General features: G+C 43.4%; 1 protein-coding gene across 1 annotated transcript in view; it reads right to left on the bottom strand.

Annotated features, from left to right (window-relative positions):
- Positions 1-17,644, bottom strand: part of LOC125010660 — a 36,656-nt gene that overhangs the window by 7,820 nt on the left and 11,192 nt on the right. Inside the window, exons 26-65 of the mRNA XM_047589420.1 lie at positions 16,817-16,950; positions 16,529-16,687; positions 16,244-16,427; positions 15,906-16,117; positions 15,072-15,260; positions 14,827-14,969; positions 14,562-14,721; positions 14,384-14,467; positions 13,963-14,100; positions 13,497-13,613; positions 13,324-13,416; positions 12,977-13,197; positions 12,622-12,815; positions 11,882-12,133; positions 11,560-11,789; positions 11,264-11,431; positions 10,552-10,629; positions 8,826-9,197; positions 8,120-8,473; positions 7,621-7,956; positions 7,387-7,518; positions 7,127-7,279; positions 6,815-6,931; positions 6,520-6,693; positions 6,222-6,423; positions 5,587-5,741; positions 5,406-5,518; positions 5,179-5,260; positions 4,955-5,092; positions 4,539-4,701; positions 4,259-4,374; positions 3,428-3,574; positions 3,008-3,121; positions 2,784-2,900; positions 2,556-2,714; positions 2,186-2,347; positions 1,247-1,409; positions 975-1,159; positions 794-886; positions 453-657 (exon numbers count right to left, since the gene is read on the bottom strand). Of these exons, the coding sequence (XP_047445376.1) occupies positions 453-657; positions 794-886; positions 975-1,159; positions 1,247-1,409; positions 2,186-2,347; positions 2,556-2,714; positions 2,784-2,900; positions 3,008-3,121; positions 3,428-3,574; positions 4,259-4,374; positions 4,539-4,701; positions 4,955-5,092; positions 5,179-5,260; positions 5,406-5,518; positions 5,587-5,741; positions 6,222-6,423; positions 6,520-6,693; positions 6,815-6,931; positions 7,127-7,279; positions 7,387-7,518; positions 7,621-7,956; positions 8,120-8,473; positions 8,826-9,197; positions 10,552-10,629; positions 11,264-11,431; positions 11,560-11,789; positions 11,882-12,133; positions 12,622-12,815; positions 12,977-13,197; positions 13,324-13,416; positions 13,497-13,613; positions 13,963-14,100; positions 14,384-14,467; positions 14,562-14,721; positions 14,827-14,969; positions 15,072-15,260; positions 15,906-16,117; positions 16,244-16,427; positions 16,529-16,687; positions 16,817-16,950 (6,708 nt within the window). The remainder of the gene's footprint in view (positions 1-452; positions 658-793; positions 887-974; positions 1,160-1,246; positions 1,410-2,185; positions 2,348-2,555; positions 2,715-2,783; positions 2,901-3,007; positions 3,122-3,427; positions 3,575-4,258; positions 4,375-4,538; positions 4,702-4,954; positions 5,093-5,178; positions 5,261-5,405; positions 5,519-5,586; positions 5,742-6,221; positions 6,424-6,519; positions 6,694-6,814; positions 6,932-7,126; positions 7,280-7,386; positions 7,519-7,620; positions 7,957-8,119; positions 8,474-8,825; positions 9,198-10,551; positions 10,630-11,263; positions 11,432-11,559; positions 11,790-11,881; positions 12,134-12,621; positions 12,816-12,976; positions 13,198-13,323; positions 13,417-13,496; positions 13,614-13,962; positions 14,101-14,383; positions 14,468-14,561; positions 14,722-14,826; positions 14,970-15,071; positions 15,261-15,905; positions 16,118-16,243; positions 16,428-16,528; positions 16,688-16,816; positions 16,951-17,644) is intronic.

Raw genomic sequence — 17,644 nt, 5'->3', positions numbered from 1 at the left:
TGTCAGGGGTCAGGAGACGCAGTGAAGTTGGCCTTGAACTTTTTGGCTCATTTGATTCTTTGTCACGGTTTTGCATGTGCTCTTGATTCATTTTGTGAAGCCAAAGTGATCTTTGACCAAAACATCCTGGAGTCAGAATGAAGGCGTTTGTGTTTCAGACAATTAAGGGAAGATAGGATTAGCTTATGATTTTCTGAAAGTAAAATTACATTTCAGTCTTTTGGGAAAGTCAGGGAAAACTGTTTAAATCAGAGGAGACTTTTTTTTAATTAAATTCACTCTGCAGCACATCACTCTGGCTCTGTAGCTCATGTACCTGCTGTACTAAAAAAAAAAATATATATATATGATTTTATTACATGAGAAGTGCAGATGCTGGTGCAGCAAAGGGTGCTCTATTTCTTTGAATAACATAAGTGTTGTTTTCTCGTCAGTATTGTTGTTGCACTCACGTCTGAGTTCCTGCTGTGCAAGCAGCGAGGCGTGCTGCAGCTGACTGAGGAAGTGAGGCAGGCGGTCGGCCAAGAGGTGACGAAGGGCGCTGCCCTTCCACAGGGTCAAAAGACCTACGCCTCTTTGCCCCAGCAGAGCCTCAGCTCGCTGTGAAATATGAAAAGTCACACCACTCAACTCCTGGAGCAGCAGGCTGTCTCTGGACTGGAGAGAAATAAACAAGGAAATCAGAAGCAGTCACATCATTAAACTACGTTAGATCCCTTCGCAACTTAGCTAAGAACTAAACCACCGCATGCTTTTTGTAGATGAATTATTCTAGTTCGTGTGCTGTGGTTACCTGTTGTCTGAATTCTATGAGGAGATGCTGTAATGTCTTAATCCTCTGCAGAAGCTTATTCCGTACCCGAGAGCTCACAAAGTGAAATCGTTCCTGTCAAAGAAACAGAAGCAAACATCCATCAAGAGTGTAATACTGAACCGAAGACAAAACTGGGACACGTTGATGCTATAAGCGATACCTCTGCTGCTTTTAAACCTCTCAAACAGCCGTTTGCTCTCAGGATTAGCCGCTGTCTGGACATTCCCAGTGTTACACTGCTCAGAGTTTCTTTGCTGCTGCCAACACGTCCCTGCATCTCCAGCATCAAACTATGATTTGTTGCCACACAAGCTGTTAGAGTGAGATCCTCACTGCTCTCTAGGCCTGAACAAAAACAGACGGAATTCAGCATCATTGCAGCGTTAATATATTTTTTTGTTGTTTTTGTGCCAAACGTTCTTTTACTCTTACCGTTCATATAACCTCCTGTGGTCTGAAGACATCGTCCCTCTACCGTCCCATTCAGCCAGATCTTCTCTGTGTGGTCCAGTGTGACGTGCGTCTGGAGAGCGGCCCCCCGAGGCCAAGACAGGGCCTTTCCCCCAACCTCCACGCTCCAATTACCCATCCTAGACTGTGAAAGAAAAAAAAAAACATTCTTGGGGTTTTATAGTGTTGTAGATGGTACGATGCCTTTGTCAAGTGCAGAAATATCCTGGAGAACGTTACTTGTTCAACAGACTGGGGTAAAAAAAACTACAGAAAAACTTCTCATTTTTATACTTTGCACTAGAGGTTAAACACTGTTTATTAGCAAATATTAAAAATACTTTAAGTGTATGTTGTTACCTTCAGACAAAACCAGGATAGTTACTTCTACCACTCATCAAAGTGTAACGATAGCAATAATCTGCATGACAACATTGTGTTAAGGCACAGTATTTTTTATTGTATATAACTGAAATATTTTTATAGTGGAATAATTAAAGCAACTGCTTTGTCAGTCGACTAAAAGATATGTATCATAAAATGTTGACTGACAAATTGTAATATTTTATCATGACGATATTACATAACAGAAGTATTATTGTTGTATTTATTGTTTTCATTATAAAAATTCACATCTCTGAATAATAAATAATAAATTCACATCTCTGAATAATAAATGTGTGTGTGTGTGTGTGTGTGTGTATATATATATATATCATTAGCCTAATAGCATAATTAATTAATTAAGTCATGTTTTGACAGATTGTTACAATATCAATAAAAAAAAAAAACAAATATAACTTAAATATGACTCAAATATGACTTAGGCGGTTATGCTATTGGCTAACGGTATAAATTTTGCTTGTGAATTCTAAAATGCTACCATTGTGTATACACCATGCGGTCATGGCAGGTGTTTACCTCAGAGACCAGAGACATGTTGGTCCCCTCAGCTGTAGAGGAGTTGGTGAGGAAGAGGGTGAAGCTGCACTGGTACGGTCGTCCTGTCACTGACAGACGGGACCGAGTGAAAAACAGATCCTCTCCTGAGTTCACTCTGTGGGATCCTGACCATGACAGAGCCTGAGAGACACACAGGAAGTAAGGAGAGACAGACCGAAAGTGACTAGCTGAATATAAGAAGAAGAAGGCTACAACCACACACATTCGGATTCTTACTAATTAAACACCAGAGTCACAACTCTCTCAAAATGTCACCAAAACATGAAAGAAACCAAGGCTACTGTATTAACCGATGCATAAGACGGAACGGAGAGATGTGTGGACCTACAGGCTGTGGTGGACACAGGCCCAGCAGGACCGTGTGCTCCAAACGGTCCCTGAGGTTGGTCTGAACTTTGGCAAGGAGTGTGTGTGAAGGACAGGGAGCAGGAGACACTTGGTCCAGGCCAATGTTAAGCTGAAGACTGTGCATTCCCTTCGGACCTTTCTAGAAACAACAAGGACACATCAGCCACTGATGGTGGAACGACATTATATTCAGCTTAAAGCAGAATACCTGATACTTCATGCCTTGCTTGACGCTCTTGTCGTCCCATCTTAATTCTGCATTTTGTGAATATGAATTTCTCTCCTGGCTCATAGAGACACAGCCTTTGATGGAAGACACCGGCATCTGCACACACGAACGCACACAGATTAAAAAACTGGATGCAGCACAAACTCGTATTCTCCACACTTGCAACCCCTTCATGTTTAGAGAAACGCTGAGGATCCAACGACCTGCTGCGCTGACAACAGAGCACACGCCTGTCCCCTGCTGGAGTTGGTCTGCCACTGTTTGTTCAGGCTGAGAGAGACGTTGACGGGGACGACACTGTCCCAGGACAGATGGGTCTGGATAAAAGGATGTGGTGATGAATAAACAACAAAGTAGAAATGATAATTAAAATATTTAATTTGAGGAAGCAACATAGTAGATTTTTATTTCACTGAATCCAGCAGAGGGGGTAGATATGTGACGTGTTTAAAATAAGAAAATCTACATATATATATAGTTTAGTTGCTTCTAAGAAACTATGTATTTCAGGTAGCAAAGTGTATAATATTTGTTACAGAATGTGTTACAAAGGTGTCGAGGTTAATTTCTTGATTAATGATCTTGTTGAGACAGATAGAGACAGTGTGATGGATATTATTCACCTGGTGGCTGCTGCGCTGTTCCCTTTGTGAGCTGTGTGACAGTGTGTGCAGGGAGAGCTGACCCAGTGTGGACGAGAAGGGCTGCTTCAGCTCCAGGCTGGTCTCATTCTTCTCCTCTGAGCGACTCCACGAGCTGAGAGCCCGGATCTTTGGACAAACAAAGGTCAGGGGATTATTTTCGGTGTATTGCATCCCTTTCAAAATACACTTTACACTGAGGTCCATTAAATGTAAAGCTTTTTCTGCATGAGCTCTGTTCTAAATTGGCGCAATATATGTTATTTCTTACAGAGTGCGTCATATTGACCTGACGGCTACACACTATAAACACAAGCTGTAGTGATACTTTGCTTGTATCAGGATGAGTTACTTGACATTGGCACCATGAAGAAAGAATTCTTTCCATTTAAAATGATAAACTGAAGCAATCTGAGGACTGTTAATATTACCAGAACTTTAACAGGCTGCTAATGCTCATTTTGTTTTTGCCAAACTATTAAATATGTTTTGTTTTCTATTCCCTGTTGTGATGCCTGTCACTGAAGTAGCATATGTTTGCTGGTGGTATTAATGGTTAATATTGTGGAACTGAGCATCAGTGTTGCATTCAGTTCATATTATTCTGCAAATGTTTCCATCTCTCTGCTTTAAACCCAGTCAACTTTTACTCCTGAGCCACGAAAATTTAATGACGATCTAAGAGTCTAAGGGACACAAAAGGACACAAAAGAATGGGTTGGGGACAAAAGCAGATATCACAAAAGGAACCCATATGACCTGAGTGAAGCACTTCATTTGTTCAGGGTCATAACACACTTTGTAGAGGCTGACCTGCTCCAGTTGTCCGTGCCTCGTCCAGCCCAGTAAAACACTGTCCTCTCTTCCGTGTAAGGAACGCTCCAGTGTCACCTCCAAATTGGTCAGCCTGGGAATACTGGTGATCTGAACTGATGCCAAGGACAAGACAAAGACTTCAACAGTCATTAGAGAACCAGTATAACACCTAGTTAGCAAACATCACGATAAGAGACCTTTATCCAACAGCAGCTTGATGTTTAAGTTTGAGATAAAATAAAAAATGGCTCCGCAAAGTCAGAGCGGAATAATTCACCCTTCAGTGTCTGGTTCCCCATCACCAGCGCTGGAGGAGCAGAGTACAGACCAGACAAGCTGAACTCCTGACTGCCCCACACAGCTGCATGCTGAACTTGATAGCTCCATTTCCTGGCCTCATATATTGTTCTCACTGCAACGGTCCTGGGGACAGGCTTCAACTGCAGAACAAGACAATCGTGACACGTTTAGGATGTTGATATATCTTAATGATCAGAGTGTGGAAAGAATAAAAAGACATGCAAATATTACTAAATATTACCTAAATGTGCTCTAGTTTGACTTATGTAAGGTCCGAACCAAACAGCTTATTAACAGGCAGCTTCATTTCTTATTTTATAGACAGCGCACCCATAGTCTAGATGTCACTATATCCTGTATTCACACTGAAGAAATATCTCAGCCCAGGCGCACCTGTGGGTACGAGTGCTTGATCTCTACAGTCTGCCGGTACCCGCTCTCGATGGCTGCCAGCTCCCCCAGAGTCCAGAGCCTCCTCCTGCCTGACATCACCTCCAGCAAACCTGCCACACTGGACTGAGACTGGTTCAACTGGAAGAGAGAAAATCACACCCTGTATTTGTGTTGGTGGCATTAGCTGATTTGAAGATTTTGCAGGGCTGTCTTTGATAACTCACCTGAGAGCGGACATTGAGCTGAGAGGGCAGGTAGACCAACACCTTGGGGATATTCTGGACCACCTTCACCATCAGGTCTTTGCTGGAGAAAAGAATATCTGTCTCTAATATATGTGTGTGTGTGTGCCCGTGTTTTTCAGATGTTTTCTGAATGCCAAGACAAAAGATAACGTCTGATGCAGTAGTGCATGAGTGATGCTGTTGTAGTTTGTGTGTCGTAACAGTACCTATGAGGTACATGGTGTCCCTGGACGATCAGAGCGAGTGACGAGCTGAGTTCAGGGTTCACGGCCATAGAGCACCTGAGCTGTGATTCGGTAAGTCTTCCCCAGGCCTCGACCTACATCAGTGAGGCTGTTAGCACAGAAATACAACGTTCTGGCAACTGAATGTGCACGCAGATCTTACCTGCAAGGCAGGGCTAGCTTGTCCTTGTACGGTGTGTTTTAGTGTGACTCTGGCCTCCCTGGTCCCTCCATGTGTCCCCCACCCTCCAATGTCCCCCATCACTCGGACCCTCTGGTCGTGACCGTGAAGGTCTAAAGAGGCGCTCCGCAGAGGACCTGCAGATGGGATCAAATCATCAATGTGAAACTCATCAGCAACATCCAGGACAGTCTTACAACTTACAGCTGTAAAGACACTTTAAATCAAATGTGAAAATAGTATATTTTAATATAGTACTATAAAGTAATTTACAAAAGAACGACATCTGCTGGTCAGTTTTTAGTATTTCTAAAACTAAAGGCAAAATAATTGAATTAAATAGAGGAACTATTGAGCAAATGTTGCATAAAATGAATGGAAGTGAATGTAAAAAATACAAATAGACTAAATAAAATAATAATAGCACGGTTGGTTACACGGATCCTGTAATTTCTTCTGATTTAAGAAAAAAAAAATCCATATTATCATGTCCTCTTTGCTTGTATTTGCCACTGAAAGGTACACATAAACAACTACAGAATTATGCAGACATCCCAGGCTTCTGGAAACGATATTAAACACGGACTACTTGCAGCACAATGTTTGTACAATCTAACCTTTGAACTGAGCGGTCAGAAAACCGTCCAGATTGTGAGGCGTCGTTTGGTTGAAAGCTTGTGGAGAGTAGGAGAGTAGTAGAGCTAGATGTCCATCACTGACACTGACATTCAAGCCAGAGCTGAGAAGCTTGTGTCCGTCAACAGTGAGATGAGCCCTGGACTGAAGCTGAGATAAGACTCCTTGGATAGAACATAGACCCTGGAGAAAAAAAAAAAAAACAGAAATGTTTGTATCTTAGTTACATGGTTTGCTAAATACCAGGATCAACATAATTAGACACTACAACGAGAATACCTCGATACTTAGTGGCAGTCCCCTGTTGTGTAGCCATGAAGAGCCGTGCCACATGGTTCCTCTTATTTCTTTGATCCCTGTGAAGCTTTTCATCTTAAGTCTCAGCCCTGCCTGCTGACCTCCAAACTGGGACTCTAAGGTCAAGGCCTTTCCCACAGCAGAACCAAAATCTATCTGCACACACACCAGGGTACAGGGTACAGTGGGGTACAGGGTTTAACAGCCTTGGCTAAGTGAGGTGCCATGAGTCAGTCAATAATTGGCTTTATATATTGTCCATTTGCCAGTTTCTTACCTGGATGCTGTTGTTTGCAGGAACTCCCAGTTTCTTCAGATGATTCATCGTGTGTTTAAAATGACTCTTCACTCTCACTGTCTCTGACATCTTTGTTACTGCCATCTGTTGACTCATCTGAAAAAGATTCAATGTGAACAACGGCATTCATCACAGATATGATAATTGAAAGCACAAATTCTTTATATTTCAGTGTTAGTGCTTTTAGCCTTTGTGCTATTATTTGTATTTTTGTGCACCCAGGCTTCAGGGTCAAGTGTATTATAAAGATTTGCCTGAAACATATTTTTGATCCTCTAACATCACTCCCACCTTTTGATTTCCTGCGCTGCTGTTGAATATGTAAAAGTATGAACCATTGCTGTGACCCCAAAAATCCATTGCTAGTTCAGCATTCACAGGGAGGCCCAGTTTCTTCAAAAGGGGCAAGGAGTGGTTTAGGTTAAGAGATGCTTCGTTTTTATCCTGCAGAAAATGAAAAACATAAAAAAAAACAAGGTGACATCTATTTCACATATAATCATTTTAAATTCAGTTAATTCACATTTTTGAAATGCAACAAATGTCCATACTTTAGTTTTCTTAAGCGACATTAAAGTCTGTAACTCTGTGTTGTCTGTCACCACGGAGACCAGAGATTCAATAAAGTCTGTGGAAAGAACCAGGGACCCAGAAGCCTCCATCCTGTCTGGACTTCCCCACTCCTAGAAACACAGATTACAGGAAATGATTATGGATAATAGCTTAGATTAGTAATAGCAATCCAAGTGAGTAATGAAAGCTTGCATTGGCAGCAGTGTCCGTACCTGAATCACTGTACAGTTATTGTGATACACCAGCGAACCCTGCAGGCCACGCTGTGACATTACAGCTCCACTGGCTCCAACAGAACACTCCTCCATCTGAAAGAGGGCTTCAGCCGTGATATCGAGTTTCGCAGACCTCCTGGTTACTTTCAGCCTGCTGTTCTTTGGTAGACCTTTGAGAGCAGGAAGGTCGTGGCTGAGCTCAGCGTCCACACTCAGCTCCGGCCAGGTTGTTGCATTAAGCCTCAGGTAACCCTTTTTGCCCTCCAGATCAGCATCCAACGAGGCTGTCCAGATACCCTGAGGGTTCTGCCACACTGATCCATTCAAATGACCCTTTAATGGAGAAGACATTTGTTGTCAGAGCAGTCGCAAGTAAAACAAATTGCAAATACCCTCCACAAAGTTTCTCTACAGTAGTTATGCAAATAAGAATAGTTTATTTTGATGGACATACAGACAAAGACATTTCTTTGTGCAGCCCTCCAAAAAGCTCTACCTGTAACACTGGGCAAATAGACTCTAGAGCCCACAGCCACTGTGTCCGTCCTCTGGTCTCTTTGACTCTACTGGCTCTTATGTTGCATGTCCCCACTTTGATGAACACAACCCCGGCCTGCTCAGGGCCTCTAGGAGCAGAGGCCTGTACGGTGATGGTCTGTGGTAAACCCTGACTCTTCAGCCCAAGGAAGGAGTGAGTGACCGTCCCAGAGAGATGTGGGGTCCTGCATGACTGGCTCAGCTCTAGAGAGAGGTTCTGGCTGTCTGCCCTCAGAGAGGAGGACACAGTCAGCTGACAGGGGACAACCGACAGGAGACCCTGAAAGGCCAGGGACACAGGGAAGATCGTTTCCTGTGATGCAAACACAGGCACAGAGTTTTCATTAGTTTCAAAAGGCTATTTTAAGGTACTGTCCAGCATATCTGGGCATAAAGAGACAGGCCTAGCAGTGGTATGATCTGTGGTGTCATTCTGCTCTGTTTGCTCTGTCAAATGAGCTATAGTTTGACCTTCTAATGGCCCGGAAACTGTATTTCAAAGGAGGCTCTGTTAACATAAACACAGACTCTTCATATAGCAAGTCTCTTCTAACTGTGATGAAAGAAATGAGAATGTATTGTCACATTTAGAGGTATATTTTCTCAAGCATATTACTTTAAGCAGCTTTCTACAATGAGTATTATATTAAAACTGTCTCATTTACCTGTAACGAAGGACAGTAGTTGGTCACATTGACAGTGTAAGTAGACTGCTCAGCCTCTGCCTGCGAAGCTTTGATTTTCCCCAGATTACCATGGAAATAACAATGCCCAATTTCCAGGTCAGCCTGCACAGCAGGCAGATGTGCAGTCGAGACATTCAGGAGTAACGCTCCGTGGCTAGGAAATCTCAGCTTCTTTATTGCCTCTATAGAGTGTTCTACAGATGCCCTCAGACTAAGGTAGGGATGGCAAGTTAGGAACAGACTAATATTGCCTTTCTGCACCCCCTCAGCATGGAGAACAGCACTGACATTTGTGAAAGTGCCAGAATGGGTTATGGAGATGTTAACAGAGGTCTGTGGTGACAGCAGAGTCTGGAGAGGAGGAAAAAAAAACAAAGAAACATTACAACCAGGCATTAAATTCACATATTAGGCTGTGTTGTCAAAAATTAACACCTTTTGTTTTGAGCTTGAAGTATCAGGTTTTTTCATATTAATGAATTACTAATATTTATAATGAATAGGTCTGTTTCAACTAAATTCTAATAGAATCTAAGCTTGTTGCTACTTTTTTTCAGACAGTATTAGTATCAATGAAACGTGTGCCACAATGCAAAGGCAAGAGTCATCTCCAGGATGAGATGTTTCTTTTGCTTTCCATCTGGTGGGAAACAGGTTTTTTTGTTTCCTCTCTGACCTTCAGTAAGACACATCGCTGATGGACAAAGAAATCCCAGCTTGTCCTGCTTTCCCTTTCTCCCTTGTGTTGATTTGCAAGGAGAAGCATCGAGCACACGTCACTTTTGATCTCAAACTGAGCTTGACTTGCTGTGGACGACACGCTAACAGAAAGCACATCTTGTAAACTAGCTGCAGCCAGGTTCTGCCAAAGAACGGCTGTGAAGGAGGCGGAGGGCCCCCAGTCAGAAGTAATGTTCATCTGAACCGAGTCAGTGTTGAAAGACACTCGAGCGCTTCCAGACAGGGAGGTATCATGGAGTTGACCTGACCCCAGGAGGTCCACTCTGTTTGGGATCATTGAGGCAAGAGAGGCCCAGTTGTGCTGGAGTCTCCAACCTACTTCAGCTTTACTGCCCTTCAGTAGTACAGACATGAGGCACTGCAGCGAGTCCTGCTGATTTTCAACACTCAGAGATGCTTTGAGTCCATCATTTCCTGCTTGTCCATGTACAGTTAATGAAGATTTATGTGGTACACTCCCTTCAGCGCTCCTAACCTGCACCCACATCAACCTCCACACCCCTGGGCATCGGACAGACACCAACAAACTAGAGCTGAGGGAGTCCCATGCAACACTGACATCTGCCCAGATGTGACACCAGTTTTCCAGCCTCATCCGACCTGTCGTGGCAGCTTTGTGTCTTTTGCTGCGAGTCCCATACTCAAGTTGCCCATGCCAACCGTACAGCCTGGGTCTCTCCAGCCTTAGCCCCACATTCAAGTCTGCTGTCCAAGGGCCAACAACAACTCCGATCCCCAAGACCCACCTCTGAGGACCAGGCCGGAGGAGGAGTCTAACACCAGTTTTGGTGGGCACGCCCAAATAGGTCAGCAGGAGCACAGAGGAATGAGTGAGGTTAGCTCTGAGCTCCCTCTGACCATTGGAACTGTAGCATCCTTTAGCTTGAGCAGTGAGGCTATAGTGAGAGAGCGACAGGCCATAGCAGAGCCTGCTGTGTGGTCTATAGGAGCGAAAGGCTCGTACCTCCATAGGGCGGTCTGCCACATTTCCATAGCAGTGAGCTGAGAGTCGGTCTGCGGTGGTGTCCCCTGTGCAGTTCATCTGTGTAAACAAAACCTCCTGTTAGCAAAGTTTGTTTTTTTCTGAAGGAGGAGATGGAAGCATTTTTGAGGAATTACTTAAGGCCAGTCTCCTCAATATTGTGGAAACATAACATGCTATTCTGAGCACATATTACAGAACACATGTGATTATAGATGTGATTAGAGGTGATTACAGGGTGCTGCTGGACATACCGCAAGAGTTAGGTGACTTATTTAAAATAGTATTTTAACAGATTTGTGAAATACACTGATACGCTGAGTTAGAAGAGTAAGTAAGTACACTGTAAGCATCCAAAATAAAATATACTGTGCAAAAAGTAAATAAGTGTAAACCAGGAAAAAATGTGTAGGTATTGTTTTAAATGTCTCAGTTACTCCAAGCAGAGTAAAATTATATCTGTAAACTTGGGTGATGAAGGTGTGACATCCCTCAGGGATCAATATTTGGGCCCTTTTTGGTTGAAAATATATACAATAATAATAATATATATGATATTTGATATTTCTTTGTACTGTTAGACGTTGATTTATAATTCCTGGGTAAATATAAAGAAAGATACACTCAGAAGTTTCACTTTCATTCGTAGTTCACTGCAAACGCACATTTGTAAAATGAGAAATGAGAAATATACCTGCAAAGAGGCGGGTATGAATCCCTGGAGCAGCTTTATTTGTTGCCATAGAGACACTAGCAAAAAAGCTGTTTTGTTTTGTTTTGATCCAACATTAAAAAGGATGTCAGCCATTCTCATGTCTTCCATGGAAAGGACCAATCCCGTGTCCAGTCCTTCGGCTTCTAGCTAACAGATGAAAGAACGACACAAAAATACAGGAAAAGCAAATAATGTGTCTGTATCATGATAAGATAACATAACATATTAGTCCATTCGAGTTCAGTATTTAATCATGGAAAATAATGGTTGTGCACCTGGTAATGTGCTTTGGCTTGAAAGGAGCTTGACAGGCCTCTTTTCAGCAGGGCTTTGACTTGATGCTGCCACCTGGTGATGTATTGCCATCGGGGGATGACACTTTCTGTCCTGCCTCCGTGAAACTCGGCATCAAAACGCTCAGTTCCAGCCTGTAGCTCTGCCTGGACTGAGAGTCGACCACCCTCCTTGGTCCACTTCACCTGAGCACTGCTGTTGCCAGGTACACCTGTATCCAGAAGACGGAGACACTGAGGGGCACAGTGATACAAACACGTCTAGAATATATAGTACATATTAAATGGACATTGAAATGATCACCTGTGGCATTGAGCAGTTGGAAAGAATGAGAAAGTCGCGCGTAGACCTCTCCCTTCTCTGGATTTCCCAGCTGGCGGCTCACATTCACACACATATACTCCACACCAGACCAAACACACATCCAATAACTGGCCTCACAGGACTTTTTCCCCATCATGCCTTCTTCATCATTTGTGTCCAAAAGTCCAGGATTCAGTTCATGTCTCAGCTCCACACTGTACATGATCTCCATCACTCTGACTCTCAGCTGTCCTGCAACAACACACTTGAATTATACATGGGAAATTTAATGTTTATTAAGCTTGGATGGTCTAATACTAGTGAATTCATACATGACAATTTGTTTCCACTAAATCATAGGTCTCCAACAGGTCTCCACCCCTCGTGGGTACGTGGGGAGCTGCAGAGGGGTTGCAATTTCTTTGGTTGATTTTATATATATATATACACACATATATATATATTATTATTATTTTTTTTAATTTTCCCCCACTAATTTATTTTTTTTAAATACACAATAACATGAATAAAATATATTTTAGTAAAGGGATTGGGGATAGTTTAATATTGAATGTAAAATGATATATTTATATAAAGCTATAGGGTGAGTTTAATATATTACACATATAGTAGGTAGGGGGTTCCTACTTAATCTCTCCATCAGTTTCGGGGTCCTTGCCCTGAAAAACGTTGAAGACCCCTGCACTAAATGATGATAACACTTTCGTATGAAGCTCTACCTTCAATGAAATTCTCTGATAGCCCCAAAGCTCCGTCCAATCCCAGGACTGGAGGCAGAATACTGAGGTAACTCATGGAGTTCCTCAAGTCCCCTGACCCAGCCAGCTGGAAACCCTGAGAGTTTTTCACAGACCCTTTGACCTGGACCAGCAGTGCCTCCTGTCCCTGTGTACAGGAACCACGCAGAAACACACTGGAGGAAACACAAGGAACACAGTCATGCAAAATGCTCCAAAAGTCCACAAAAACACATCCGCATTGTTTGACACTGACACATTATTGCCAGTGTATTGCTGGAGGCATAATTACAGACTCTGCTCGCAGGTTAAAATAGACGAATAACAGCAATCAAACCTGTCTGAGGACATGTTGGCGGCCATGTCTAAATGCAGGTCAGTAGCTGCAGGAAGCAGGCTCTGGGATAAGTTCAGCCTCAGTCCCACGGCTTTGTCTCCCCCCTGGAGGGAGTGGGACATCTGGGCCTTCAGCATCACTCTGTCCTTCCCATCAGCCTTCACACACACTGAGCTGCTCCCTTTGCCAGGCGCCGTAGAGATGTCTGCAGTGGCCTTCACCTTGACAGAGCAAAGAGTGGACTGATAAACAACTAAAAGGCCCTTAAAGACAAACAACTTGATTATTTGAAATGTTTTCTATAACTTCAATGTGTTGTTGAGACTTGTGAGACAAACTCAGTCCACCTCTAAAGTTTTGGGAAGCTTTGATTTGAAGGGATGACTGAGAGACGAATACAAGCCGACTCGGCCTGACGTTCCATTCAGTCGTATGGAGAGCTGAAAAGAGAAACAACACACATAAACCAGACGCTACCCAGAGACGCTGCTAAAAGGCATACCGTGTTTGTTTTACTCACTTGGCTCTCCTGGCGCTCTATTCTCAGTTTCCCTCTGGCCTGATAATCAAAGTCTTTGTTGTTTTTTGGGTTCCAATATACATCTCCCTCCATTATAGCAGAGGAGGGGAGCTGCAGCTGGAACAGCAACATCACATGAAGTGGTCACAAATTTGGCCTTTTCTACTGTAAACTATCCTGTACAGTGGAGGCAGACTAGAGATGTTCTGAATAGTATACGCGCCTATGAAAGCACTTTTAAAATGATTGGCTCATATTGAATTGAGCATGCAGAAAACATGCAATAAATAATCAGTTAGGGACTTGAATCTGATTGGGGCAAAAGATTGAATGGGACATCCCTACTCATCAGTCTCTGGGTTAGGCATAGTTTGTCACAGTGCATCATGTTAATCAGCACATGTAAGTGTTTAAGTGTTTAACCACATGTTGTTCAATCACTTAAATGTTTGATAGAGTCTTTTACCTGGAGCTGTTGGATAAAGTTGGCTTTAAGCTTTATTTCCTGGTGATGTGAATGCGAAGGGTTCATCTGAACTTGCCCAAAAAAAGTCAGTCTCTCCTTGCTCCCAACACGTAACCTCCCATGTACGTCTTTGTGAGTCTGACCAAGAGAAAATGGAAATGGAAATGGATAGATGATACTTTCGACGCGTGTTTTGGGAGGAAATTGTTGTGAAACTTAGCATAAACTATTGTACATACATACAGTATCTCACTCACAATCACATGCTGGGTATCTTTAGAAACATGGGGTCATTTGACTGGAATTGAATCCCCAGATTGATTCATACGAGAAGTGTGTGTGCAATATTTGAAACACTTTGAGAGACAGTCATTCTGGATAAGACTTGCATTTTGCGTTGTCCTTTATGTCAGCGTTTTACCTGGTTGTTGGTTATGTTCACACAGATTTCTGAGTCCGATGGAAAAGTGTCAGAACTGAACGGATGGACCAGTGCAGAACAAACCTAAAAATGAGATGTTGAAAAATGAAGACCACTGTCAATAACTCCTCCTCCTCTTTCTCTTATACAATGATGTATAATTCTGCTCTCGACTTACAAAAGGGCTCGGTGGCTGGTAGCCAAGAGTCAGGGTGTGGATGACCTCTCTGTCGTCATGGAAACCTGCTTTAGACTGCAGAATGTAGAGGCCTTTGAGGAGGTCGATGGTGAAAGTCTCCCTCAGGAGGAGGGTCGGAGGGAAGGTCTGCAGGGGCTGTCTGTGCGAGATGGTTGCTGTTAAAGTCAACAGCGCCCTCGCTGCCAAAAAAACTACACATGAAACTAAACTACACCAACAGACTCACTCAGGCTGGGATACAGACCTAAGCTGGAGCATCGCAGTTTTCTGATACATCTTCTTGTCCCTCCTCAGCTCTTCCACCACACCCTCAAACTCCAGTTCAGTGGACGGGCTCTTTGGCTTTGAGAAGGTCATCTTCAAAACCGCTTGCCTCTTTTTCAAGTTCTTAAACCCATAAGTAGCAGCTTGTCAGAACGACACAGTAAAACAACAGAAGAAACATTTAACACATCCATTCTTCAGATGCAGCCACGTGCCTCCACCCACCTTATCTGCAGTGTTCAGGGCAGCAGTGAAGCTGACATTTTGCTTGCCATAGGTGGAGGCAATCTGCAGGGTGTGGCTGAATTTAGAGGCCTCCAGAGAGATGTCCCCTCTCAGGGGAAGAGTCCACCGCGAGCTTAAGGAGGCAGAGGCCTTCACACTCCGCTTCCCCACCACACCCCACCCACCTGCCTGGGGAGGGTGAGATAAAAATGTTACAATATTTGTAGTGATCTTGACGTTGTAAAGACTGGTTGAACATAACATTATGTCCTAATACTGTGTAGGTCTCCCTTGTGTCAGTTGAGACTCGTCAGAGAATGGACATGGGTCTTCTGAGGGTGTCCTGTGGTGTCTGGTAACATAATGTTGTTAGTGGGGGTCTTCGGGGCCTATGGGTTGAGGGGAGGGGCCTCAGTGGATCAACACCTTGTGCTGTTCTTCTTGTTTTTTGAGTTATTCCTAAACCGTTTATGTGTGTCTGTGTCACGCTACATCCGGCTGGGGAGGGCTGCTGTCATCAAGAAGCTATGAGGTGGGGGTGTCTGGTCTGGTCTAGGTGGGTGCTACATGTCTAAGTAACATCCACATGATGAATGCCAGGTCCAAACATTTCCCAGCAGAACATGTATTATCTCAAGATGGTCAACGTTATTTACTTCACCTGTGAGTGGTTTTAATGTTGTGGCTCATTGGTGTACATACATGGTATTTGTTGGATTTGACCTAAGAGTATGTGAGTGTAATGATTTTGTGGGCCAACAAATAATAAAATCATGATTTGATATTGTGACTGTTGTGCATTGTGACTCTTTCTCGTCTCTCGTTTCTCCCTACTTTGAGGTAGTGGACAGCTGGTGTATAGAGCTCCAGACGGGCCTCCTTTTTTCTGCCCCTGTCCCTGTAGAAACCCTCCAGGATGAGGTTACGGATGGTCACCCACTTGCTGGCTGTCAGCTCCGTGTTGAGCTGGAATGTGTGGCGCTGGAGCTGGTTCAGCTTGTGGGCGGTGTAAATGTACAGCCATGGCGTGTCCATATTAAATGTGCCTGGAAAACGATAAAAGCAGCTTCACGGTGTTAAGAAAAGAAAAAAGGGTATTAAACATCTAATGATGTTGGATAATCATAGGAATTTGAGACAATAAACTCTCAATGAGAGTGTTTTTTTTTTACCTTCCCACTTCTTCTGCAGGGCATTTTCGGGAGGGCTTTTCCAGTGTAATCCAGCCACTAGTGGCATCACGTCGTTGTAATTGATTTTTAAGTGAGTTCTGCTCTCAGAGCCAAGGTGGGTCAGGTGAGAGTGCAGGAGCTGAGTCCTGTAGTTTAAATTTTTCTCTGGTACCTGGAGATTAAACTGGAATAACACGAGAGAGGAAACAGAAATATTAACATAGCACCTGGAAAACATAATTACAAGAATGTATGACAGACCATCACTGATGCAGGTGGGTTTACCTCCAGTGTGTAGCTGGTGTAATTATACGTGGACTGGTTTTTGAAGGACTGGCTCAGGAGAAGCTTGCGCTTGTTGTTTATTTCGTCCCAGTGTTTGCCGTAGCTCACGTCCAGGACTGATTTAATGTGGCTGGGGCTTTCTTCATGCTTGAGGTGGATCTGAGAAGGACACCATGAGGCTTTAAAACATACCCTCTGCTGCTCCGGCTCAGCTAAAGTCCACAGTCAATTTAAAGTGTGTGTGAAATACGGCCAAATGTTACATGCGTCATACATGTCTGCAGATACCTTATGGTTGACTGGAGCAGTGTTGGTGCAGTAGAACTCATGATCAGCTCTCATGATGTATGTGAGGTTTGAGTCTCTCTCACTCTTCAGTCTCTGTGACGTGAAGCACTCCTGACGCAGGTGCCGGGCATCTCCTGTGAGGAGGCCAAACACCAGACCATTAAAAAATAATGTAATAATTGTCCACTACACACTGTTTACTACTCATTGATTAGGTCACTCCATTTCTTCCGAGCTGCCCTGAGGCTCCTGTGCATGCTGCCTGTTCTAAATGGCAGAGAGAGATGATGGTGATTTGTCGTGGCATCTGTTACTAAAATCAATGTGGTGTGTCTTGATTAACAGTGACTTGTGCATGCTTCAGCAGCAACACCAAAGGAAGAGGAAGCTCTAATGTGAACATGTTCACGCTGTAGTGCAAACAGTTTTGCATTTTCTTGCGTGAGTCACTTCCTGTGGGCAGAAAAGTTTCCATACGAATTATCACAAAATGCAAAAGTTCTTAATTAGAGGCCCCGTTTTGATTTAGGTTAAATGTTGCTGAATAAAGCGTCACCAGGGCATATAACAGAAATGTGACATTGTAGCAGCAACTGTACATCCAGATATTGCGTGGTATGATGGAAAAACGTCTCACCATGGCTAATGCAATAGCACTGTTATGAAACCCAGAGGAGGGGTGTGTGAAATTGGAGGCAGTGATTCGCGCTTCTGACTTTATTTATAGACGGATGTGCATTTGGTTTGTGGTTTAACCCCCTGAGGTCCAAGTTCTTGTTTGCTATGCATTTTTCATTTCTCCAAGGTATTTGGTATTAGTAGGACCTA

Source organism: Mugil cephalus, chromosome 7 (assembly GCF_022458985.1).
Source record: "Mugil cephalus isolate CIBA_MC_2020 chromosome 7, CIBA_Mcephalus_1.1, whole genome shotgun sequence".
In the NCBI taxonomy this organism is placed as follows: Eukaryota; Metazoa; Chordata; class Actinopteri; order Mugiliformes; family Mugilidae; genus Mugil; species Mugil cephalus.
This window is presented reverse-complemented; position numbering and strand designations above follow the sequence as displayed.